This window comes from Tiliqua scincoides, chromosome 1 (assembly GCF_035046505.1).
Source record: "Tiliqua scincoides isolate rTilSci1 chromosome 1, rTilSci1.hap2, whole genome shotgun sequence".
In the NCBI taxonomy this organism is placed as follows: domain Eukaryota; kingdom Metazoa; phylum Chordata; class Lepidosauria; order Squamata; family Scincidae; genus Tiliqua; species Tiliqua scincoides.
In genome coordinates, this window is record NC_089821.1 from 179,431,175 (window position 1) to 179,457,489 (window position 26,315).

The 26,315-nt window shown below is 44.0% G+C and overlaps 1 protein-coding gene across 1 annotated transcript in view; it reads right to left on the minus strand.

The window, feature by feature from the left end:
- The window catches only part of IMPG1 (interphotoreceptor matrix proteoglycan 1), a 92,601-nt gene that overhangs the window by 52,656 nt on the left and 13,630 nt on the right, over positions 1-26,315 (minus strand). Inside the window, exons 3-8 of the mRNA XM_066622708.1 lie at positions 19,293-19,459; positions 19,042-19,070; positions 12,283-12,350; positions 11,223-11,260; positions 9,791-9,946; positions 2,727-2,785 (exon numbers count right to left, since the gene is read on the minus strand). Coding sequence (XP_066478805.1) covers positions 2,727-2,785; positions 9,791-9,946; positions 11,223-11,260; positions 12,283-12,350; positions 19,042-19,070; positions 19,293-19,459 — 517 coding nt within the window. The remainder of the gene's footprint in view (positions 1-2,726; positions 2,786-9,790; positions 9,947-11,222; positions 11,261-12,282; positions 12,351-19,041; positions 19,071-19,292; positions 19,460-26,315) is intronic.

Genomic DNA, 26,315 nt, shown 5'->3' on the forward strand with positions numbered 1-26,315 from the left:
GCTGGGTCGCCCTCCACCGGTCCCACCCTCCCCCCGAAATGCCCCCTCCCAGCCCTCTCCCAGCCCTACCCCACCCCAGAACACCTCCTCCCCACCTTGCTCCATGTCCTCACCTTCCTCTCCACTGCCCAGCAGTTTGGGTGACTGTGGAGTGGTGGAGCACTGGCTTTCCATTGGTGCCAGCCCAGCACGTTTGCAACAGTGCGTGCTGGCAGTAAGCCAGTGCACAGACTTCAGGACTAGGCTCTTACTCCATTCCCACTCCCAGGGTGACCAGATGTCCTAACTGCAAAGGAGGACAAGGCACCCCAAAATGTAGGAAATCCAAGAAAAATGTAGGACATGACAAAGCAAAAGCTAAAAACACTTGTACATTGATTTCATGTGGTTAACTTAAACACTATGTAGCTTATTTTATTAAATTTAAAATTATATTACATATAATTTATTAAGTACAAGAAGCGGGGGCCCGCTCACAGGGAAAAGGAGGATATTTAAGTTGAAGAAGCTTGACTTCTAGGCTACCGCTTTTGCAGAACGCAGGGGCACTATCCTGTGTTTTAGTTGTTTCTAATTCCTCTTCCGTCTGAGTTGACACAAAATGCTAAGCAACAGCACACCAAAGTAGAATAGACAAACACTTCAGCTTTTGTCAACATTAAAAAGAAAATCACCTTTATTACATACACTTATAGTTCTTCTGTGTTCACTGAATAGAGGAATCTTTTAGTCTGTGGCAATCAAAGGCATACGAAAACAATCTCAGAAACTCAACAAACTGCTTATTTCAGAATAGAAAAAGATGTTGCTGCGGATTATGATTTTCACTGAAGTGCCAAAAAGCATTAGTGTGCCTGAGACATTGGACCCAAGATATACTAGATATTCTTGGCTTGCCCTTCTAATATTGAACAGTGTCTTGACCTATAACTGTGAAAGGCCAAGAGAACCATGACATTGGTTTTCCTTCAGTGACTTTTGTTTGCTTCCATTCTCCCTTATCTCATCAATCAAGATAACCCACAACTGCCTTGTTCCTTTTATTATACAAGGAAACAAAAAAAACTGGAAGGGAACAACTGCTAAGCATCTTCCTTAAAAGAAAATAAAAGTAAGGCAATAGTGATGAAAAGATTTCTCCAAGGCATATAAAAGGTCTAGAATAGAGGGAGAGGGTTGGTATAGTGGAATGGTTAAAAGCATAAGCTATGAAGTCCCTGGTTCAAATATCACTGTGGCAAGCCCCTATTTCTCAGAACCAACCTCCAAATCTACAATACAGGGATCATAATATTGTCCTAATGGTTGTATTGTAGAAGGGTAGTGAGGAGAAAGGTCACTAAGAGAAAACAGAGGGGCCACAGTGCCACATTGCCCTTCCAAGTCACCAACTTTCTCAGCTGCCCACACCAATCCATTCTATTCCTCCTTTCTATGAAGTCCCTTGGACTTGCCAGGGCAAGAGATAGTTTTGCCTCTACAGACATCCTCATTGCAGCATTTTGTGTTTTCTCACAGGAATGAATGGCAGCTATTCATTCATGCATGCATGCATGCATACATGCTCGCTCAGGGATAAGCTTGAGTGGTGGATAAACCTGGCTGTGCTAACCCCAGTTTATCAGGGTGGATGTGAGGAAAAGCACGTTTCACCTCTTTACCAACAAACCTGGAGACTGTAGGCTGGTTAGATTGTATAGGACAGAGAGCCCAAGCCTGTGCATGTCTACTCAGAAGTAAGTCCTTTTTATACCAATAAAGGTAAAATAGTCCCATTCTAATCAATGGAGCTTACTCCCAGAGAAATGAGGTCAGGATTGCAGCTTGAAACCCTAGAGCAGCCATTTTCAACCACTGTGCCGTGGCACACTAGTGTGCCGCGAATGGTCCACAGGTGTGCCACAGGAATTTGAGGGAAGGTCATTTATTAATAGGGCCAATGGGAGATGTGAGCCCCCACTGGCAGCATGGTGTGCCTTGTCAATTGCCAAAAACCTGGTGGTGTGCTTTCACTATTTTAGAGCCTTGTCAGCATGCCATGAGATGAAAAAGGTTGAAGATCACTGCCCTAGAATATGATTCTGAGAGTAATGAATAGAAAAAGTAACACTACATGTATGTTGGCATCTTTCATTGTGCAACAAAAAGCTTCCTCTTACATCTGCAAATAGGAAGCCACTGTCAAAGGACTCCGGATTGACTCAACTGATGACAACACAATTTGACTCAAGCTAATGGTGCTAAAAATGGTTGTACCTTTTGATTCTCTTTCAGTCTACTTCTAAAACATTTTGAAGCTCAACAGCAACTAGGTGTGTGCTATATGCACAAGACTTGGAATTCTGCAGTAATTCCACAATGAAAAACAATGTAGAAATGTTGCAAATAATACACATAATAAACAGGAGATATGCACATTAATGTCTTTTCTTTTCCCAGAACAAACCAGAACTCATTTTCCTGCTCTTTCTTCTGAAAGATCTGAAAGAAGAAAGATCTGAAAGATCTTTCTTCTGAAAGTCTGAAGATCACCCATACATTTAGAAATACTTTAGTCAAAGGGAGAACTAGTTTCCCTTTGACTTTTAAAACAAAAAGCTGAATGCTTCACAAATGCTAAATTGTAACAACTGTCTTTCCACAACGAAATTGATTTAATAGGTCTCTTCAGTGAAGAGAAGAAGCAGTTTACTGCTAACTGGAAAATGAATCATATTATCACTTACCTAAATCCTAACACACGGATTTCTTTGAATCCTGCAAGTTTCTCAAATATCTTTTGCATCTATTGAGAGAGAGAGAGAGAGAGAGAGAGAGAGAGAGAGAGAGAGAGAGAGAGAGAGAGAGAGAGAGAGAGAGAGGCTAATTATATGTTAATTCTTCTGTCAGAGAAACTAACTGATGTTAGCTAAATAAGCATTTACTCCCAGCAGGCCCTTTTTTAGCATTTGTAAAACATAAGTTTGGAACTTAAAAGAGAACTTTGGGGAACGTTTTGTTGTTGTATGGTTAGTGTACTTGTAATTAATCATTTTACCTTGGACATGTTTAAATATTGTTTGTATCAGTGGCATTGCCAGCGCAGGCACAGTTCAGGGCAGGTGTCACCTCTGGCACCATGTGACCCCCCCATACTTACATGGTACCTGAAAGTGATTCGACACATGGTACCTGACACATGGTACCTGAAAGTGATTTGACAATGATAATGATATCATCATGTGTACTGCCAAATCATTTCTGGGTTTGCCATTTCTGGATGTTTGGAGCCTTGGGGAGGGAGGGAAGGGCCTTGGGGACAGCAGGCTACCAAACACAGCATATGCCTCCACTAGTGACCATCACCCTCCCCAGAGTGTGTCACCCAGGGCAGACCACTCCCACCACCCACTTGCTGTAATAGAAACATGCAAGATCCCTCAAGGAGATAGGATGATGTGGTGTCAACAGTGGCCCCTAGCTTTGACAGGTCTGGGAAGTATGGGGTTAAAAACTTGGCTTTTAGTAGTGGGTGTGCTGCACAGCTGCAGCCAATAGAAGCAAGCAGGTCTTCAAGGATAAAAGAAGCACCTGGAGATGGAGAATGTGATGGTGTAGAAGGAAAGAGGTTTGTGGGACTGAGAGAGCAGAAGAAAGAAACTTGGAGGAAAGAGGATGATCTGAATGAATGGAGACTGGTGTGTGACTGCCATGCCCAGGAACTGAGGTGTTGCTGCAGCGGCTGGAGAAGCTGCTGGTGGGAGAGTGGAGAAAGGAGGAACTCTGCAGGCTGAACAGGCAAGAAACAGAATTTGGTAAAACACTGGCTTGGATTTGTGGACAAAGCCCAGTGTACAAAAATATTTTCTCACCAAGTTAGCCTGTATGCATTGTCATCATTAGTGTTAGTAATGCAGTAATTTTATGGATAATGCCATTTAAGCTAGACTTCAGTTTTTCAGTGCCATATTCATTTCAGAATAAATGAAGCAACAATACAGTTAGGATTCCTCTGAGAATGTGTAGGATGCCTGTCTTTTACCATTATGAGCCTCTCATACATTTTATTTTTAAACATATGTCTAAAAATGCAAAGTGAATGACATGAGTATATCTGTTTGGAAGCATTGGCTGTCCCTGTCAAGTATACATTTGGTAGAAGCTTTAGGTCTGCTGCCACAACGTGCGATGTGACCTAACCCAGCAGTTCTCAAATTCTCAGGCAGAGTCTGAGCTGCAGTAAGTACTGTATGTGTGTGGGGGGGGGGGGGCAGTGACACAATGCGCTAGATTGCATCACTTTGGAGGGGCATAGGGGCTTGCTTTGACTTACCAGAGTCTGCAGCAGCCTCCCAGGTGTGTGGGGCGCCCCTGCACCAGCCTCCACAGGCCTCCCCATGCTGCGGAAACCCTCAAAATCGCGATTGCAACCACTTCCGGGAGGCTGCTGCAGGCCATCTGCTCATCCTCCTCCCCTCCCCACCATAGCATGCAGCGTGCAGTCCATCAGCGTGGCTACATAAAGTCAAACGGTGGGTAATAAAATCAGGTCATTAGTTTTTCTTTTAGTTAACAGCAGCCACAGCGGGACAGGATCCAAATTGGGACTGTGGCAGGAGCAAAGGGTTACAGCCCCACATGGTCCCAGTTCAAAACATTTATTCACTCTTATCTGCTGTTGGAAAAATAAAAACTAAACCCATGAGGGTTTAAGCAGTGCTAAAAGTACTGTGTTTGAATAAGCCAGGTCTTTCACTTCATGAAACACCAACATACAACTTCCTGTGGCTGCAAATCCTTATTTATTTTTGATATTTTATACTGCTCTTCCTCCAAGGGGCTAAGACGGGGGGGGGGGGGGAATATTGTCCCTCTCTTCCTTTTGTCTTCACAACAGCCCTGCGAGGTACATGAGATATGGTGACTGGCCCAAGGTCACCCAGGAAGCTTCATGGCTAAGTGTGAATTGAACCTGGATCTTCCTGGTCTAAATCCAAAACCTGAACCACTGCACCATGGGTCTCTTATTAGGGAATAACCCCCACTACCTTATATACTACTAACTTCCTTTGTCTGATGAATTACATAAGGAATTTTTTGCTTGCTAACTGGATGATGGATATTCATTAAGAGAGTAGAAAATAAACTTCATGCGGCTGCTGCTCAAAGGTAATGCTCACTAGTCAACCAATCTAATAGCCCGCTTCAGAGTTCACTGACTTATAATGCAGCCTAATGGTCCATCTCACATCATTTGTGCAGAGTGAGGCTATTACCATTGCTTTCTAATTAGCTCTTGTGTGAGCCTATGCATAAGATGAATGAGACAAAGACTCTTAAGCACTTAGCATGCAGCTTGATCTACTGCAACAAACCTGTGCTGACAGAATAGGATAATCGCATCTGGACAAAGGTTGCACCAGAAAAGGTTGCAGACTGATGGTGTCATATCTCTCACAAACTGAAAGAATGTAACAAGGGGGCAGGGGATGGGACACTGTTTCTGACATCCCACTCTTAATACTCCTCCACAGTTCATGAAACCACAAGAAACCACGAATTCTGCAAGACAGTAGAATCATTCAGAAGGCGATTCAGAAGGACCATGAGAGAATGAGCTTCATAACAAAATGAAGTTCAACAGCGACAAATACAAGGTTCTTCACTAAGGCACATATATAATATACATTTATAAAAAATCAAAATAGGTGATGCTTTAGTTGGCAGTACAATATGTGAAAGGAATCTTGGTGCTGCAGAGGATCTTATGCTGAACATAAGTCAGAAGTGTGATGTGGCTACAAAGAAGGTTAATGCAATTTTAGCCTGCATTTGTAGAACCACAGCTTCCTTTTGTGAGAAGTACAGTAGGCCTTGGCATATGTGACCCCCTGTGGGAAATCCACGGGAGACCAGTGTCATGGTGCCACAAGGACTCACCTGGGGGCCACACCAAGCGCTCTGGACACTGGGCAGGCCTCCCACCCTCTTCAGAACCCCTTCCAGATGCAACTGGAAGCCACTTCTGGTTCACATCTACGACTTCCGGTTGTACCCAGGAAGTATCCTGAGGACAGGGAAGACTGTGTGCAGTACTAACACATATGTACTTACACGACCACTCAACAGTTAAACCTTAGAAGTTCTATTAAGTGGAAATAGACTCTACCCTTAGACTTTTCTTGTTCTTTTTAGCAGCTGGTTTACATCCCAATCCTACTCAAGTCCCTGCACAGTGGTACAGCTGTGCCACTGTGGTGCATGCTGAATCCCAGGGAGTAGTTTCAGTCCTTGGTGCCTCCAAGGAGTAAGGGAGCATTTGTTCCCTTGCCCTGGGGTAAGCCCCTGGGGGTAAACCCAGCTAGGCTGCTGAGTTTACTCAGATTGGCCCCAGCTTCTATAGCTGGCACAAGACCACATGGAACCAGGTCAGGGGACTGAGGTCAGGAAGGGGTTAGGATATTGGTGTGTGCTACTGCCACCATTACTGCTCCCTTCCCTGCTTGTTCTCTACCCTCTGCCTCCCTTCAACCTCCTGTGCTAATTTACTGGCACCAATGGGTATCCTCGGTCCACAGGTGCATGGCCCTGGTTGCTCACCCCTTGTGGTGGCGACAAGGTTAAGCCAAATGGCTTGTCATGTTTTGAAATAGCCATAAAGGGCCTTATGCCACTGGAATGAGCATTCCTGCAGGATAAGGTTCAAATAGGATTGGGGCATTAGTTGTGTTCTGCCCCTGCTTGTTTGATTGCAATAAGCAGTGAGTAAGTGTTATACCTTCTGGATCAGGGACCCTCTACAAAGCTCCCTTCTTCTCATACTGACTGTTGCTTAACTTTCAGCTAAGCAACTGCCAGAATCATTAACTGCTGACTATTAAATAGCTAATGAAGCATGCAGTTAGCCTTAGCAAATGCTATAAACATGCCACCTCTGCTCTAATTCTGGGGAAAGAGGATAATGCCCAATCAAACAACTATAAGAGAATGCATGCTTTTGGGTTTTTGGCTATTTCCTTTGAAAATAAGTTCAGATAGTGGTTAATCAACATGCGTATTTAAATTGCTCATTAGGTTTATTGTTGAAATGAAATCACTACAAAGTACTGTCCATTAATTCCTGATCAGGCTCAAATGACTTTCCCTAATGGTGCACAATACGGCTAATGCTCTCTGCTGACTGGGTATCTCTGCAGTCTGTCTTGTCTCTCGAGGAGATGATGATGATGCTTGTTAGTCATGGGGACGGGGGAGGAACAGATGTCACACCTAGCTAAGACCCAATTCAAACACTGAAGGCGACAGGCTGCAGCATTGTGGTATAAATCTATCATAGGCCTGGACCATCTCTGAATGCACCCAGGACATCTAGGCTAAAAGCTTCTTTCCTGATCTGCAAGTGTTTCCACATAAAGGGAAGCTTATTTGGCACAGGGGCACTTTCAAAGACGAAATCTGTAAAGCTGAGGGGATATAGCTGCCCAGAGGACTGCATCATATCCGTATACCTCTAACTAAGTATCCTCTCAGGAGATTTCTACCAGGGGACATCAGCTTTGTAGATGCACAACCATCCCTAGAAAAAACACAGCACAATATGGGTCTGAGTTGAATCTTCCTGTGGTGACCTTTAAGTGGTAGGCTGACATGGTCACTTCTGTGATCACTCTGATGCATCTAAACAGGAGCCAAATGGCTGTCAGCCTGCCACATCATACTCCCCCTATTACCTTACTATCCCTCCTTCTGCTACCTTTCATGTATAAGGGACAGCATTAGAACATGCAGTTCAAAACCTTGGCACACACTCGCACAACCTGTGATTCACAAGCTGAACACAGCCGACAAGTCATAGATTATGCAGTCCGCCAGGTATTGACTAATCTCTACATCTACAGTCCCAGGCAGGAAGCAAAAACAGGAGACTCACAGCCCCTCTGGTGAGTCACTATAAATGGCTGGCAGGCAGATTGTGTTCATCTTGATGACATAGGGGTTATATCTGCATAACAGAACATGGTAGATACTGACCAAGAGAATTTTCTTTTGAATAATGGGATTTTTCAACCCATGGGGGCTGTACTGTTATGTACTGCAATTATAACACAGGTACACAGCTATGCAGCTCCACTGATACGGCTCTTACAGATAACTAATGTGGGCCCAGTGGGAAAAGAGTTAAACTTATTTCTGCATCGCATGGGTTGCCTACTGTCAAAGAATACTGTCAATGAACAGCCTTGGACAAATCACTGGTTCTTAGGTACAGTGCCCATTGAAACAATGGGCTGATGATTATGCCAGTCATTTGTTTTATAAAATATTGCCTCTAGTTTCTGTGAGTGAAAGGCGACTGCCTAGTATGTAGCAAGCTGCATTTTCGGTTCTAGTTTGAGAATGGCATGAAATTTCAGGACATATTTCATGAGAATGGACCATGGATGAACCAGCTGACTGGGCATACCCCTCCCAAAGTTATGCAGTTCCACTGATTTCAGTGGAAGAGACTCAAGCATACACTTCCCACCTATCAATCAATAGGATGTAAAGGTGCTTAATTTTGGCTGGATTATGCTTCTTGTTATTTCTCAGAAAATCTGAAGTGCTTGAAAATACCATGTTTTCCCGAAAATAAGACACTTATATTTTTTTTGGCTCAAAAAAAATACACTAGGTCTTATTTTCGGGGTAGGTCTTATTTTTTTTTTTAATGTACAACAATCCACAGTCATCCATGTACAAAAATATACCTTACAAAAATACCCCCTCAGCACCCAGGAGGATGGCTGCCTGCCTGTCTACTCAGAAGTCAGTCCCTTTATAGTTAAAGGGACTTACTCCCTGGAAGGTGTGGAGAGGGTGTTCCCTAAGCACCCAGGAGGATGCCTGCCTGCCTGCGTACTCAGAAGTCAGTCCCTTTATAATTAATGGGACTTACTCCCTGGAAAGTGTGGAGAGCCTCAGAGCCCAGTAGGTGGGGTTGCCTCGCTTGCTGCTTCCCGCCTCAGCATCCTCTGCCCAAGGCAGCACAGCAGGCGCTTTCTAGGTGGCGGGGGCGGGAGTGCAGTGTTCCTGGTCACGTTGTCCACCCCCCCCCGCCCAAGGACCCCTTCCACCCCCCGCCCCCCTTCCTGGCCCTGATCACAATTAGGTCTTATTTTTGGGGTAGGTCTTATTTTCAGGGAAACACAGTATAAGCGCATTTTCAATATCAATGCATGACAATCAGTTGTAGTCTTGCAGACAAAAGTTCCATTGCTTATTATGTATTAAAATGTCCAAAATGACCACTAAAATACACACAAAAGTGACCAAAATCCTTTATCATCAGACAAACATGGGCTTTATTGCCACTGTCTAAAAGCCCAATCCTGGCATCCTATGCATGCCATTCATCAAGTCTGCGCCATTTGGCTGGTGCAGAGTTGAGAGGCCCCATGTTGGGCCAGAAGGCTTGATGCAGAGTTCAGGATCTGGTGGACCAGAGTTCCATCAGTCCCACCCCCCTCCAGCCCTGCTCCCTCCCTCCCTCCCTCCCTCCTCCCACCCTACCCCACCCCACCCTCCTGCCCCGGAACACCTCTTCCCCGCCCTGACAGAACTCTCCACAACCCAGAGCTCTTCTCTTGCTCCTAGCAGCGTGCGGCGGGCTTCTGGTTGGGTCTGGGTTCAGCGTGAACTGGCGCTGTGCTGGTGTTGCGGCTGACCTGGTGCTCAATGTTGCAGAAGGGCCTTATAGCATGTTTGCGACACTCTGCGCTGGCATTGGGCCGGCACACTGAGTTCAAGTTTGGGCTCTAAGTGCTCTTACCTGAAGCTGGAATTTTGCAGCTAGTTTCTGGTACTGAGGGGTTTCAGGATCACTTAGTTCTGGGGTGTATTCCTGGTTGGTGAGGGTGACACTGAACTCCACCATCTGCTCTGCAGGAAGTTCGGAGACTCTGTTTGGAACCTCTGGCTTCACCTCCTGGATAACAAGAGATGACATCAAAGCCCAACATACTATTTTTGAGCATTTACAGTAATTCTGTATTTCTGTATACAGCAGCTTTACTATATACACTATTCCTCAAATGTTCCTGCACTGTACAGGACCTTTTAAATCAAATTGGTACAGAATTCACACCAACTGGCTGGCTATTGTGTTAAAATTAAAGTACAATACAAGCTTCTGCTATAAAGAATGCACATATTATGTGCACATGTTTATGATAGCTGCCCAGAATATTATCTGTATGCAAATGCCCATATCCCTGCTGGTCCATACAGAATCACTATTTTCAAGTTGTAAACATGCAGGATTTATACCAGCAGCAGTACCAAAGCAATCAGATGCAGCAGCACTTTTCCAAAAAGGCTCAGAGCTGGCTGCCTTTACATGTACTTATACCAACCATTAGCTTGTTTAGGTCTTCCATGGGGAAAAAAAAACATCATTGCTGATTCTATGGCTAGGATGCTATTTCCAAAGGCACTTCAAACCTCTAGGGATGCAAACATCTTGTAGCATATTTAGGGTCATCCCAAGCAGTACCAGTACAGTAGTCCCTGCAGGAACCAAAGGGTACAACCCACAATCTTGCTCTGTAATGTATTAGATTGTGAGAACACAATGTGTGCTAGACTGTGAGCACAATCTGGGTGCAGATTGCATACAATCTGAGATTTGCACACTGCTTCACTTGTGCTTCTAAAAATATAGCTATTGCAAGGGACAGTTGGGTTGACCTTGATTTTAGCTTACAGAGGACCAAGGTGTGTTTTGTAGGAAGCCAAGCATACAGAGCAAGTACTCTGCATACAACTCTCAGTATTTGAAAGTGCTTCTAACAGAAGATTGGCCTTTGCAGTTTCTCCTCACCATCCTATCACTTCCTCTACCTTTTATCCAGACGTTCAGCAAAGAAAATGTTGATTTTTCCAGCCCTTTTGCTGCATTGTATATATTTCTATTTGTGTGATGGGAATGGTTTATATAATAAGGAGTAAAAGACTTGATTAACAGACGAGGATGAAACCTTTGCTTTAAAGCCACTTGAAATGACCATTAGTTTCCAAGAGCATAGGCAAGAAATTGTTACTCACAATTAGTTCACAGGAGAGATGCTAATAAAGCATTTACATCATAACTGAAGTGAATAGAGCGAAACGCTAATAGTGTTGAGCTGGAGCATGCTGCAAGTCACTGGATTAGAAAACCAAGAACAAATGCCGTTCTATAGGGAAAGCTAGTCTCTCCTTACCTTCACAGGAGCTTTGGTGTCATTGACAATCTCTGGAGCTGCTGCACATGGAAGGAGAGAGGAGTTAAGAACATCAGCTGGAATGTATTTTTTCTCTCGATAAGAACAGATTATGAATTAGTAAAATGTCTGAACTGTGAACCAAAACACTTCGTTCTGGAACATTCTACTGTTGGTGTTTGTGCATGTGGGGCTCAGTCCCACAAAGATTAGCAGCAGAATACTCTGTTGAGAAAGCAGCCAAACCTAGTGTAGGCCACAAAAGCTCCAGCCTGTCACCTGCAAGAAAGCCTCCTGGGCCTTGCAAATCTGGGCCACTTTGGCAGGCAGCACGAGGGTGTGTGTGAAGAGTTTGCATGTGGTAAGCATGTATATACTTACTTATACTAAGTGTAAGGGCCAGTCTGCAGTCAATTTCTTGACTGATTATTTTACTAGCAGCTTCACTGAATGATATTTTGAAAGACTTATGGCCCAATCCCACGAGGGCCCTACGGCAATGGATCTCAACATTCACAGCCTTAAGTCCAGTTACAGTGGTGTGAAAGGTGTGCTACAATTGGGCACAAATAGCCGGAGGCTCCACATTCCTGTCGGTGGGCCATCCAGGCCACACTAGAGCAGGTAAGATGGCAGCAGGGGTGGATCATGGGCATTTCAGGGGAGGAACCAGGGGTGAGAGGGGGTGGATCTTTGCAGCAGCATTGCATGTCAGATCATATCCCCCTTTCCTGACCTGGACCCAGAGCAAGGCTCTGACTCTTCTTGCTCTTATGCCAGCAAAAGAGCTGGTGTGGACCCAAGGAGATCCATTGAGGGCCAGGCAGCTTATGTAAAAGTAAGTATAAAGAATTTATCTCATTTCTCCCAGTGATCTGGTCACCCTAGTCATAGCATGCAGCTTGCTCCATTGGCAGTGCTGCATACTATGGGATAGTGGGGGTTAGGATTGGGCTGCCCAAGACTGTTTAAGCCATGGGAAAATATGAGATTCATGAACTGAACTATAGTACAGGCCGTAAATACCAAAGGACAGAAGAACACTGCATGTTCGGTTTACCTGTAGGAAGAGAAGGTGGTTCTTCAAATTTTTTGCCACTAGTTTTCTCTGTAGAAATTTCCTCTTTCCTATCAAGAAAGTATTAAAGAAAACCATAAATATTGCCATGAAGATGAAAGGAGTGGGAATTAAATTTGTTCCTCCTTGATCTTTCAATTCAGGTCACAGCCCAACCAAAGGCATGCTCTAAGTTTCTACTGAATTCAATGGAAAAGTTAAGCATCTGCTTTAACCTCCTGCACATAAATCCATGAAACTTTGGCTTATTTGTACTTTGACATTGTTAGAGTAATTAAATGAAATGTTAATGAATTCACTTAGGCATACTTTGTGATGGGGGATTTAGAGACCTTTATTGGCATTAACTCAGGTTCCAACAAATGAGTCATAAAGTAAAATAAGATGTAAGGAGAAATAATGAATTAAAAAATAAAATTAAAATAAAATAAAGGTCACATGAATTTTAGGGTTAAAATGCAAACAAACCATACAAATAAACATTACACCAATCTCTTTCCATACTTTTCTACGACTGACAAAAGGAAATTAGCAGTGCCCTGCAACACGTCTACTGGGCCGTCATTTAATAAATATATGTTTCATCTGCTCTGGGAGCCCATTCTTCTTAGCTAGATTAGGTTCTATATAAATAAAGTGCATAGCCGAATTGGACAAGAGAAAAATATATGGGAGAGGGTCTCGGAGCAAAGAACAAGGGCAGAGCCGATCGAGAAGAGGGTATGGTACTATATGGTACCTTCCTGAGGTTACTGTCGAAGGGACAACATTATCATCTGGCTTGTGTAATAACATGACAGTTCCTTAGGATTAATCAAAAGAGTCAGATAAGGAGCCATCTGATTATGGGCTAACAGAATGTGGAAATTTAAGGGGGAACAAGTTCGTGTGGCCTGGCTAAGAAGGTTTTGAATGACTTTTCGGTTTCATAGACTGTACAAGCAGTGCCATTTACACAAGGACTGGTTAAAGTGAATTGCACTAGAAAAAGATGTTTTACATGCAAAATACATTGAGCCTTAAGCCGGTTAGTTCAATCAAGTGTTTTTTAGCACCTGTAAAGTTAATTTTGTATAGTTTATGCTACAATTGGGCAAAAGTTTAGGGAAATATAATCAATTCTCCAACTACTCTGAAGAATTATTCCCATCTTGTGCACAGTACTCAAGTGTGGCTGTTCTTATGAGCAACAGTAAAACTCTTCTGAAAATGGAAAGCAAGCATTCTGCACCACACAAAGGAAAAAGGTCAGATTGTGTACTAGTGCAAGCGAATAAGGAAGTAGGATACATATGTCTACAGAAATAATATGCCAAGAGTCTGCAAAACACTACAACATAAATGGAAAGAATACAGATTTTCAATATAAATTTAGACCAATCTAAATTCAAATGCAGATCTGATTTTATTTATCTCAGGAAACAGATTACAACACATGATTATTGGCCCAGAGATAGTCAGCAGAACAGCAAGTAAAGAGAATTGCAGTATCAGCTGATAAGTTATCTCTATGATAGAAGTAATTGCCTTATATTAAGAATGGCCTACGGTTGTTCTAACTTAGAGTTGTCTACACAATATCAGTTTTCTCTCAAGTATAAAACTTACCCACCTTAGCAAGTAACGATGCAAGTGACTGAACTTGGAACTTTACACATACAAAGCACACACTCTATTACAAAGCTTTGAAATTGCCAGAGGAGGAATAACTGTGTTATCAGGAAAGGGACAGTGGAAGGGGGAAACAAAGAAAGGGGCAGTTGAATCAGGCCCAAACCCCATATGGTGGAGCATTCTGTTTTCAACAGTGGCCCATCAGCTGCTTCTGAGAAGGACATAAGCAAAAGATAAAGGCTTACTTCTGCAACTGGCATTCAGAAGCATACCGCTTCTAAACCTGGAGGTAGCCCACAGTCACTGATAGACCTCCATGAATTGTCAGATCCCCTTTTAAAACCATCTAAGCTTATGGCCATAACATTTTCTGGTAGCAGATTACATTGTTTAATTTTGCACAGTCAGAACTTCATGTACTTCATTCACCTTTTATCACCTGCCAATCAATTTCATTGGCTGTCTCTTGGTTCTAATGTAAGCTAAATTTGAGCCAAGAAGCCCAAACAAGATGGTTCATGTGCCAGACCCTTTGTACTTATATGCTGCCTTTGCCGAATGATCCAAAAAGACACCCACAAACATGGTTCTCTCAAACTCAATAAGGATTTTTATTGTAAGAACACAGAAAGGGAACAAAAATTTAGTTCCAGCACAAAGGGGACACAAATTTAGTTCCAGCACAAAGGTTCAGCCTGGTAACATCCATGACTGAGAGCCTGACTAATGGTTTCAGTGGCTTCTGAGAATCTGAGAGACTAAGAAGGAAGGGAAGCAGACCTGATGATACTGACCCAGAAGACTGAGGGCCCAATCCTATCTAACTTTCCAGCACTGCAGCGCAGCCCTGAGGTAAAAGAACAAATATTCCCATACCTTAAAGAGGCCTCTGTGACTGCCTCCCCACCACAGGATTCAGTGCATGACCCATTGGCACAGCTGCACCGGCACTGGAAAATTGAATAGGATTGGGCCCTACCACTCTGGTTGGCTTCTCAGAGGGAGAGCCTGCTAATAGTACAATTCTATACATATCTACTCAGTGGTAAATTTCATTGTGCTCAGTGGGGCTTACTCCCAGGAAAGTGTGGGTAGGATTACAGCCTAATACCTTCTACTCATTTGTAGAAAGTGAGAGCCCCAGCACAGTTTGTTTTGCCCTTTTATATAATGCTGGTGTGTGTGTGCGCGAGCGTGCATGTGCGTGGCTTCAAGAGTTAATGTTCATGTATAGTAATCTGGCAGCTGAACCAGGTGCTCCCACTGTCACTTGGAAAGGGCGGGAAAAATTTTTCCTCAGAGTTTAACCTCTACAGACCTCTTTACTCCTCTGGTCACAGACTTTCCTTGACAGTCTAGGTCAGTGGTTCTCAAACTTTTTAGTGCTGGGACCCAATTTTTAGAATGACAATCTGTCAGGACCCACTAGAAGTGATGTCATTAACCCAGAGCTGATGTCATTAACCCGGAAATGACATCATCAAGCAGGAAACATCCTCATACGACAAAATCAAATTAATTAATTAAGGGTGCAATCCTAATGCGCCCTTGGGCCGACACAAGTCTCTTGCAAACATGCCATAAGACATGTTTGAGCCAACTTTGGAGTTAGGAAGGCTAGTGCAAGAATGTGCACTGGCCTCCCTGCACTGGCATGGGCTCCATGCCTGGTAAATTTGTGCCAGCCTTTCCAGGCTGGTGCAGGGGTTGGGAGGGGCATGGGGAGGAGGCTTCAGGGGTGGGGGAGGGTGAACGGTGGGGGGGTGTCCCGTGGATAGGCAGGCGGGGAGTGGGAGGCGGGCCCAGGATCTGGCACTTAAGCTGGATCTTAGCCCTGTTCCCAGGCAACCCAAGGCATATCCAGGCTGCTTGGATTTGAGCCACCTCTTTAGATGGTGTAGATCCAAGTAGCCCCATTTGGGCTGCTGCAGCACAACATGGGGTAAGGGGAATTATTTCCTCTTGCCTCGGGACAAGCCACTGCCAGCCCCAAACTTATGGTGGATACAGTGCAAGCTCACTGGCCTGCCTGTTCCAGTGCAAGTTAGGGCTGCGCTGTTAGTAAGAACATAAGTACAGCCCCACTGGATCAGGCCTTAGGCCCATCTAGTCCAGCTTCCTGTATCTCACAGCGGCCTACAAAATGCCCCAGGGAGCACACCAGATAACAAGAGACCTCATCCTGGTGCCCTCCCTTGCATCTGGCATTCTGACATAGCCCATTTCTAAAATCAGGAGGTTGCACATACACATTATGGCTTGTAACCCAAAATGGATTTTTCCTCCAGAAACTTGTCCAATCCTCTTTTAAAGGCACCCAAACCAGATGCCGTCACCACATCCTGTGGCAAGGAGTTCCACAGACCAACAAGTATACAAGTATAACAAATATACAAGTATAAAGTATTTTAAAATGTATACAATATGTATGTTTAAAAATGTATTTTAAAATGTATTTCAAATAAAGATGACTAAAGATGACCTCCTAACACTCCCAAGCAGTTGCTGATCTATTAAAAAAAATTTTTTTTTAATCCTATTCCTATGGATAGGCTGCAATCCTATCATAGACTGCATTGTTAAAAGCACATTACCCAGGAATAAGCCTCATTGACTATCATTGATAAAAGCACATAAAAACCTGTTAAAAGTACAGATGTGTAACATTTCCCCAAATGCAGTCACACATCATGATAGTATCAAGTCTAATATGCCTGAAGATCTGAGGCTGCCAGTTCGAAATAACCGGAAGTACACGAGAACTGACGACACGCTGATATACTGATAAGCTGACCCTTGGTGGCAGAGAGGCAAGTGGAGTGTGGGAGGTGAAGGGCCAGAGAGAGGCCAGACCAGGAAGGAATCCTGCTAGAATGAGGAGTTCTATGAAATACTAGAACTATTCAATTGTAAAAATTCCTACGGGGTTTAGAACAGCCTGCCTATGTAAACCACCTTGGATTAAAGTCTGAGGAGAAATCTGATGACCAATGAAAGGCAGTATAACAATACCTGTATAAATAAAAAATAAGTTATATGTTAAAAATAAAATACACATTGAAATGAATGGGGACCCACTTGAGATTGGCTTGCAACTCACAAAGTCAGTCCCAACCTACAGTTTTGAGAAACACTGGACTAGATGTTTAATATACAAGGATGTTTAACAACCCTTATCTAAAGTGCTTGGGACCAGAACTGCTTTGGATTTTTCCGTATATTGGAATACTTGCGTATACATAATGAGAGATCTTGAGGATGGAGCCCAAGTCCAAACACAGAATTCATTTATGTTTCATTTACCTCTTATACACATAGCCTGAAGGTGATTTTGTACAATATTTTTAATAATTTTGTACATGAAACAATGTCTATGCATGAAATACAGTTTGTGATTTTATTTCTTTAGGGAAAAGGAGGGGAAAAAACATGTTGCTGCTCAAAAAAGTCCTGTATTTCGGAATATCCTGTATAAGGGGATTCCGGATAACAAGTACTGGATAAGAATTCCAGATAAGGGGTGTTGAAACTGTACCAACAACTTATTTATTTAAACATTTGCATTTGTTATTTTTAGCCTGAGGTAGGAAGGAGTGCTGTCTGTTGTATATTTTCTCTCTTATAGTTTCATGAAGCTGAACACCACCACTTGACAATCTGTTTATCAGTTAGGAGTAACTTTAGTTACTAGTGTTGTAAGACGGGCTGAAAATGAGACTGAAAACATTCTCTCTCTCTCTCTCTCTCTCTCTCTCCTCTAAAGGATTCCTAAATGAGAAACACCTAATTCCCCAAAACACTGTGGGTACATTAATACCATCTTCACAGGAAATGACCCTCCATAAATAGTTTCTGCTTGATTTGGTGGCTCTTAAGGCACAGATTACAGCCACAAAATTGTAGAAGGCTTATTCATATCTATTTCCCTGCTAACTTGTGGATTAGCAGATGCTGATAAAAGTGGTGTACTTGTACAAGCAAGTAACCTCTTAGGAGGAATAACCTATGGAATGAATCATGTAATCCCAGATCAGTATTTACGAACAATCTCCACACTATACTAGCAGTGTGGAATCTGTGGGATCATGGGGGTCCTTTAGCCAGATAGTACGCTGCTCACACTAGGAGATCACTTCAGTTGTTACAATGCTCAGCTAAGTGGGAAAACATGACATATCACTTGGCCTTGTGTGTGTGTGCATCAGTTCAGGTGAGTGCCACTCTACCTTGGGAATGTGGACAAAAGCGAAATGACAAGCAGCACAATCCTTACAATGAGTTTAAGTCCTTTGTGTCAGCCTAGGAGCAAGTCAGTCTCCTCAGGAGCAAGCCGTGCCAGTGCACAGGGGTGCACTGGCACACAGAGTCTGAATCCAGCCTCTGTGGCAGCTTGTGGGGCAACGTTTGTGTTGGCTGAGCTTGGCCAATGCAAGGCTCTGGGGTGGGCAGACGGAGAGGAGGTAGGAGGGCAGTCCTGGAGGCGGGCGTGGAGTGGGACGCAGGGCTGGGATCTGATGCTGGAGGAGACATTGGTCTGAGGAGACCCTTTTGTGATCAGGAGGCTTATGGGGGAGGGGTAAGGGAAAATATTTTCCTTTCCTTCTCCCTCCTCCTGATCTCCCTTCCTCACAACAGCCCGCAGCACAACCCATTTCGGTATAGCTGCATGCTGTGGCAGGGGAAATGATAGGATCGGGCTGTTGGAAAGGTCCAGGTTGCAATTTTTTTTTTCAAAGTACTTTGGTGTTATTCTATCTTGGAAGATATTCAGTTCACAAAAGCTAATGGCTTAATTTCCTCTGACACTGTCATATGCTACAAAACCAAGGGTGAAAGAGACAGTGTGTGATTATTCTGGACATTTTGCAAACTGATTAGATTGTGAAATGAACAAAACTTAAATAGAGGGTGATTCTGAACCACCAAGTGTTATGTCAAACTCATAGTAATTCAGATGATTTTCTTCAATGTCTGTTATTGCTGCAGCAGAGTATGGATAACAAATGTATGCATACCTAGCTTGAAAGCATGTTTCATAGCTGAGCATAAATCCTCATATATCTTTTGTTTTTGTTAATAAAAGTCAGCAGTGTCAACTGGTAAGTACTTTGTTTTTAGTTTACTTACCTATCTTGGAAGGTTCTGTGCTTTACTCGCTGCAAAAAGATTTAAAAAGAGAGAAGAGGATTACTTGTGAGTTCATTCAACCACAAAATAGAAAGCCCCGCTTCCTTCTGTTTTCATTTTATTATTCCAGAATCTATTCTACTGTCATTTTTTTCTCAGTGGGCCTTTTAATCTTTTTTTTTTTCTGATGTGCCTTAGTCTTTTAAAAGCGATATTCTCCTGTGTTCAAAAATGCATTATTTAGCTCTTACCCGTTGAATTATCTCCAGATGCTCCTGAGAATTACTGAAATTTTTCCCAATGTCGAATATGCAGAAAGTTTCTCTTTGGCAGGCAGTGACCCAATTCTGATATTCTGCTGCATCTGGAATCCTATCCAGAAAGATCCGGAAAGCTTCCCACACGGCTTCCTGGCAAACTGAGGCAGGAGAATAAGAATGCATGTATTTTACTAAGTAGAATTCTTTAGCCTCAGTTTGGAAATATGGAGTTATTGGAACAAAGGTTCCTTCTAACATGCCATCCTGTCTCTCATACAAAGCTCAGGTTCGTGTCGTGGAGCTTTGTTCCATCAACAGTTGTCTGTTGATGCCTTTAGGACTTATTGCTCAAATCATGCTGTCTCTGAAGCACAGTAGGAAGGCAGTCAGGAGTTTTTACATCTATTAAGAGTGCAATCCTAACCAAATTTCCAGCACTGACATAGCTATGCCAGTGTGGTGTGCACTGCATCCTGCAGTGGGGAGGCAGTCAAGGGGGCCTCCTCAAGGTAAGAGCATGTTTGTTATCTTACTTGGGGCTGCATTGTGGCCAGGTCAGTGCTGGAAAGTTGGTTAGGATTGTGCCTTTAAGGCATTTATCTTTCCATGGAGCCAAATGCATGGCAGCTTCCTGGGAGCATACTCTGGCCTAGGGAGGCAAGGGGTAATCCTTTGGCTGCTGGGAGCTGGGCCATGACAATGCAAACTATATAGTACAATTTGGGCACCTCAGTCTTAGCTTATCCAGGGCTGTTTCCACTACAAATTAATTACCATCAATTAAAAACTTGTTTAATAAATATATTAACATCTGGTTTGTAGGAAAATTTAGGAATGGGGGCCCAATTGGGTATCTTGCCCCAGACCCAATGCAAGCTCTCAGCGGCCCTGAGCATGCTGATGACACGTGTTTAGACCTGCCCTCTCCGTGATCAGGATTTGTCCGCAGTGCCAAATACTGAACACATGGAGGGAACATACTTGCAATTGCCATCCTGGAACATTCCAGGCAGGAACCTTCCATCAGCATTTGTTGTGGCAAATGCTGAACAAAGTGTGGGCAGAGTTGGTGTGGCTAAAAGCAGTGTTGGGAAAACCCAGCAGGGCTTGATTCAAGTCAAGTTGCAGAGTCACTGCTCCCCACGACACAACTCGAAAAAGAGTCCTAATGGGGGCACATTCTGAGTCTCTGAGCCACCCTTTAGTGACTCTAATGGACAAGAGTTCAGTCCCGTTCCCCCACTTTAAAAAGCCAGTTGCAGAAAGAAACGGGGCTGCTGCTGGGGTGTGTGTCGGAGCTCTCTTTTTTCACTCCCCTGCTGTCCCTGCCCATCTGTAAACATGGCATGAGGGGTGGGAAGGACGGCAAGAGAGTGGAACCAGAAGCAGCAAGAGGGGGGAGGAGGATCACAAGCAGTAGCTGGGAGGCTTACCAGGACAACCCAATCCTTGGCAGCTCTTCTCAGAAGTAGTACCACTTTAGTTGGTCATTCAATGAGGCTCCGTCCCCCAAGTAACAACGGAGTCAAGAAGCCAAGAGGTTGGAAAGCAGAATCAGACAAAAGTTTTCTCCCACCTCCCTGGGCTTCTGGCAAGAAACCCCTTGGGCTCCTCCTCCTGTTGTCCCTCAGCCAATAAAAGTATCCGAATGCCCATCCTTTGTCCAATGATAATCTGTTCCTTCCTTCCTATCAATGATGGGGAAAAAGAGCTCACTTCTACCTCCCCCCTCCCACCTGATTCAGTAACCCTTTCCTGCCTCCCTGCTGGAACTTCATACTGTTTGTTGTTGGAATGCTTGTCCCAGAAGGTTTGCCACGCCACAAAAACAGTAAGCAAGCACTCCCAGACACAGGCAGACTCAAGCCACGCATGGGGATGAGTGTTGAGTCAGGGGAGCCCTGACTCAAGTCTTTTTCAGAGTCTTCCATGCATGTGACTTACGACTCGCCGAGTCACCGTAAAAATGCATTGTTACAACTCAAGTCCGAGTCACCTGACTCATGTTCCCAACACTGGCTAAAAGCATCATCAGCATGCTCCTAGGAAGTCTTCATGTTGCTTCCAACTTAAAACAATCCAATGAAAATAGAACAAAAGAACATTGCAAACATAGCATTTTAGATATCTGTAGGCAACTTTGTAGAACCACTGTGGCAGTGGATGCACCCATTCAACTTGTATGTTCTGCTATGGATGTTGTGAAACTATTTTTGTTGGGGTTCACAGTCCTTCAAGCTATACCCTGAAAAAAATTTAACTAGCTGCCATAATAAGACTCAGCACTGGTACAACAAACGTATGTCTGAGGTGTGTCTCAATTCAAAATAACTTTTCCAAATTGCTTTTTAGTTTTTTTAAAGACATATATTTAAATGCACAAAAGAATAGGTACTTATTTATTGATCAACATTGCTACTTTTTGTAGCCCTTTCTGAAGAAGTACCTTGTGTGAGGCTGCTCATTACCACATAATAATACCCCACCATTCTGAGATGATTTTCTTACTATTTAAAACATATTTTCCTTTAGACTACTCCACTAAAGACAGAGCTTTATCCTCAAAATATGCCTGTATGTCTCCACATACACTTGTGCAACAACAGCCATGATAGTATAGAAGCCTGCCCACCAATGGATGCACCATGGACATCAAAACAACTTAGGAAAAAAGCCTTGCCAAGATAAAAAAGATAGCCTTCAGATATCACTTGGATACCAGTGAGAGGAAACTGTGGCATGACATGGTAGGAGAAGTTCACAGTCAACCTTCTTCAGACAACAGACATGCCCTGATGCCCCAAAAGTGTTATACTAATTGCAGAGCTGGCATAGGGAGAATTAAACCCACAAGGAACAATGGCAAAGGGAAAAACAGCAGAAAATTGCACTTCCTCCACCCATTTTCCACCCATTTTCCTACCACAGAGTACCTCATGATTGAGGTGGTCTTGTCGCTGCATTGTTCATTTCTAGTGGCCGGCAGGGGCGTGTCCCCAGCACTGGTGACTTATTGGCCCTGTACCTCCCCCCCCCCCCCAGTTTTCTGACTGTCAGTGTTCAGACTGATTTTAGAAGCAGTGGACATCACACTGATGACGCATGGATGATGTGCCAACTTCATGGTGATGACACATGGATGTTGCATGGATGACACAGATATGATGATGATGGTGCACTGCCATCAGGATGCTGCTCCATGGATAACAGGCTGTGCTGGTGGATCCATAGATACTGGGGATGTTACTAGGAAGGGCGGCAGCAGCTATGCTTTGCCTGGTCAGGTTTAGCATTTGGCCCTTGTCGAGCCGGCATAGGTGTGGTGTTGTCAGGATGGGCTTAGGTTATGATGTATATTACATTACCTTGTCCTGAATTATATTTTTGCAGTATCCAAGCAACTGAAGCATGATCAGGGTGCCATTGTAAAAGGGAAATCAGCTTTTATTGTGCCAAAGAAATCTGCCTTGATGCTGCCTCAGATAATTAAGCTATTGATAATGAGAATGCTAGCATATGCTTTATGGCTCCCCTGTAGGTACCTTTTCCTTATAAATGCAATAATGTCCAAATGGTCCATTATATGATTCCTATTGTGCTTGTTTATTGTTCCTTTTTTCAAATAAACCTTTTGTGGAAAAGTCCTGATTTGCTCTTGGCAGAATCCCCATGGAAACATCAGTACCACCTAATCCCCTTGTATTCCTGTCCTAATTTGTTAAAAGTTAATGTGCTCCTAAACTGATGATGAATAACTAAATGGTGTGCTAAAACTATAGCAATGGGGGACAAATAATAGCCGTCACAGCTGTGGAACAACCACTGGCTTCTGTATCGCTTAGGGAAACAAAAGAGAACACATGCACACGCACAAAACTCATACATCTAGGACGAACCTTCAGAACAGACACACAATAGGCTAAATTCCATGGCCCTAAGGAACAGCTCCAACAGTTGTACTGCTCAGTGGACTCTGTTAGCAGTCTCTTGCAATTAATACGACAAGCACTACAAGGAGGACTAACATGCACACAAATATTTAACAGCCTGCTGTTCAGAACTGAAAGCACACATGTCAGTCTGCACGAGCCTATTAATTCATTCCTAACAAAGAAAAGCAATGAGTTTTTGCTGTATCGCAGAAAGCAGCTTGAGTTGCTTTAAGAGGGAGTCAGGCACTTCACAGACAACACATATGTTGGAGTTTAATGAGCCTAATAAGCCTGGGGTCTGAAGAGACTTTTAGAGAGGCAGAAGACAAAAAAGTGCCAACAGATTTTTGTTTTCTTCAAAGATACATTCACTAGCCCCCATCCAGTACTTTTATCACAATGCCCTGTCATTGTATAATGAACAGAGAAGACAGCCTTGGTCATGCAGGAACAACGGTGCTTGAGCTCTCTCAGTTTTAGGGGGAGAGGTGAAATAGAGATGTACACCACCAACGGTGAGGAAAGCAGAGATATTTACCCAATGCAATGCAAGCACAACATTGCTTTAGATCTTAAGCACCATCTTCACAATGCTGTCCACAACAACTGAAAAGTTGTTCCTGGGTGTCTAGGGACCCTTGGAAACAGTGTGGAATCTGGCATGAGGGCTGCAGTGGAGGGGGGCTGCTGCCACATGGCTTTCAGGAATTTGCCCCTCTGACTGCAGCCCCCACACTACATCCCATGCTGTTCTGAATCTGGGTCTTCCAAATCCCAGGAGTTTCCAAAGAAAGGAGGGGGCAGGGAGATGAACAAGTGCTATTGCTCTTATATTACTTAGAATACAAATCACAATCCAAAACTAAATGTACTAAAAAAAACCACAAGATTAATGTGATGGTATCAAAATGTTGCTGCTTGAGAACTGATGGAAAGTGATAATCTGAGAACAGAATCATTCCTATGGTGAAAGATAACTGGATCTTTGGTGTAGATAAGCTCTGCTACACATTTAATGCACATAAAGCTATTTTCTGCAAGGCACAAATGAGAGGGCAAGTGAAGATACGGCATGGAAAAAATGATTTTATGGGACAAACAAACACTATTTGATTGGATGACCAGAAGCAAGTGCAGTCAAATAAGAACTTTCATATGCGTGTGCACGTGTGAGTTTGTATTCTGGTTGGTGATTTATACACCTTTGAAAAATATGATGTTGGAGAAGTATACAGCTGCAGCCTATTTATCCGTGGATTTGTCTGGGGTGGGGGAACCAAAAGTCACACACACTTTTGCCTCCTTTGCCCTGCACTGGCATTTCGATCCATTTCCAGGCAGCCCAAAACACTGTAAAAAGGCTCTGCCTCACCCAGGCAGGAAAATAGCCCTGGAGCCCTGGAAGAGGTTCCCCTTGCAAAGGAACAATAACACTCCTGGAGTCCCTGAGCCAGCAAAGAGGCTGAAGGGGGGTCCAAAAATCTCTGTAGCCAGAACACATGCAGCAAGGTGGAGAGCTCTCACTCGCGCACGCTCTCTCTCTCACACTCGCACACAGGAGCAGGTGTAGTAGCAACAGAGGGGATTGCTTTAAAAAACCCAGGGAGTGTTTGCCAAATCCCCCCCCATTGAGATGGTGCAGGCAATCACCGACACAAGCAACCCCCCCCCCCATGGTGCAGGCTATCAGGGACACAAGCAAGCAAAGCATGAAATATAGCCTACAATCCTCTCCACACTTTCCTGAGAGTAAGCCCCATTGACTGGAATGGGGCTTACTTCTGAGTAGAAATGCATAGGGCTGAACTCTTAAAAGATCAGCATCCCAACTGTGAAAGAAGCTGGGCAGCTGGCAACGGGGAGGGCTGAGTAGGAAGGGGGAGGCGGGAGGGGGAGGAGAGGGGATTACTTTAAAAAACCCAGGGAGTGTTTACCAAATCCCCCCCCCCCATTGAGATGGTGCAGGCAATCACCAAACGCGCCCCCCCCCCCCATGGTGCAGGCTATCACAGACACAAGCAAGCCTTCCCACCAAGTAAAGCATGAGATATGAGATGACTACAATGGGGCTTCTGAGTAGAAATGCATAGGGCTGGACTCTTAAAAGCTCAGTGGGACAGCTGGCAACGGGGAGGGCTGAGAAGGGAGGGGAGGGGATTGATAACAGCTGCCTTAGTTTCCTTCCATCTGGAAGTGTCAGGCTGCAGTGTATTTGCATAACTCTATGGAATTTAGCACAATGTGTTTTTGGTTAATTGCACCGAGTCACAGAACAGAACTGACTCAGATAAATAGGCTCTACCTGTACTGTCCCTGGTTGGCAAAGGTCCTGTCCCCTGGGAGTCAGTGGCTGCTGGGGGGCTTACCCAGGCTACTGTCCTATGGGTCTGGTGGATAGGGCACATGGAGTCAAGTGAGTTGTCTTGAGAGCCAATTTAATCTGGTCAGATGTTTTACATTCATGGGGTTCTGTGACCTCACAGAGACCCCTCAGCAGGAACATGACAGCTTTGCCCCCTGGCTCCTTCCCATCCTCTGTAGCTCATCAGCCAATGCCCTTGTCTGATGTTAGGTTGTAGTAGTCCTGGGAGGCCGTGGTTGGGGAAGTCTTGTCCTGGTCCACCAATGGGGGGGTTGCAGGTGTTTGGGGCATCCCCTGGGGGAATCTGACCAGTCCAGGGTTCACCTGCACCATCTCCAGGGAGGTTGGAGAGCCCCCCTGCCCTGACGTCCTGTGGTCAGGTCTCGATAAGCCCCAGAGGGTTCTATTTCTGGGTTCTCCCTAGGACCCCTTTCAGATGAGGGAAGGGCCACTTAAGAACTGTTGGAGGAAATTAAAAATAGTTTCCTCTTTGGTGATGAGGGGAAGCAAAGTAGCTTAAGTAGCAACCCCCCCCCCCTTTGGGTATCACCCCAGGGAACCTCCCTCACCCAGCTGACTGATAATCAATAAAAAGACAAAGAAGCAATGGCTTGTTAAAGTTGCAAAAATAAGATATGTACTTACAGGTCCATTGAATGCATATTTACAGCATCTGATTAGGATCAGAGGTTTAGCTAATACTTAGAGCAGCCATTTTCA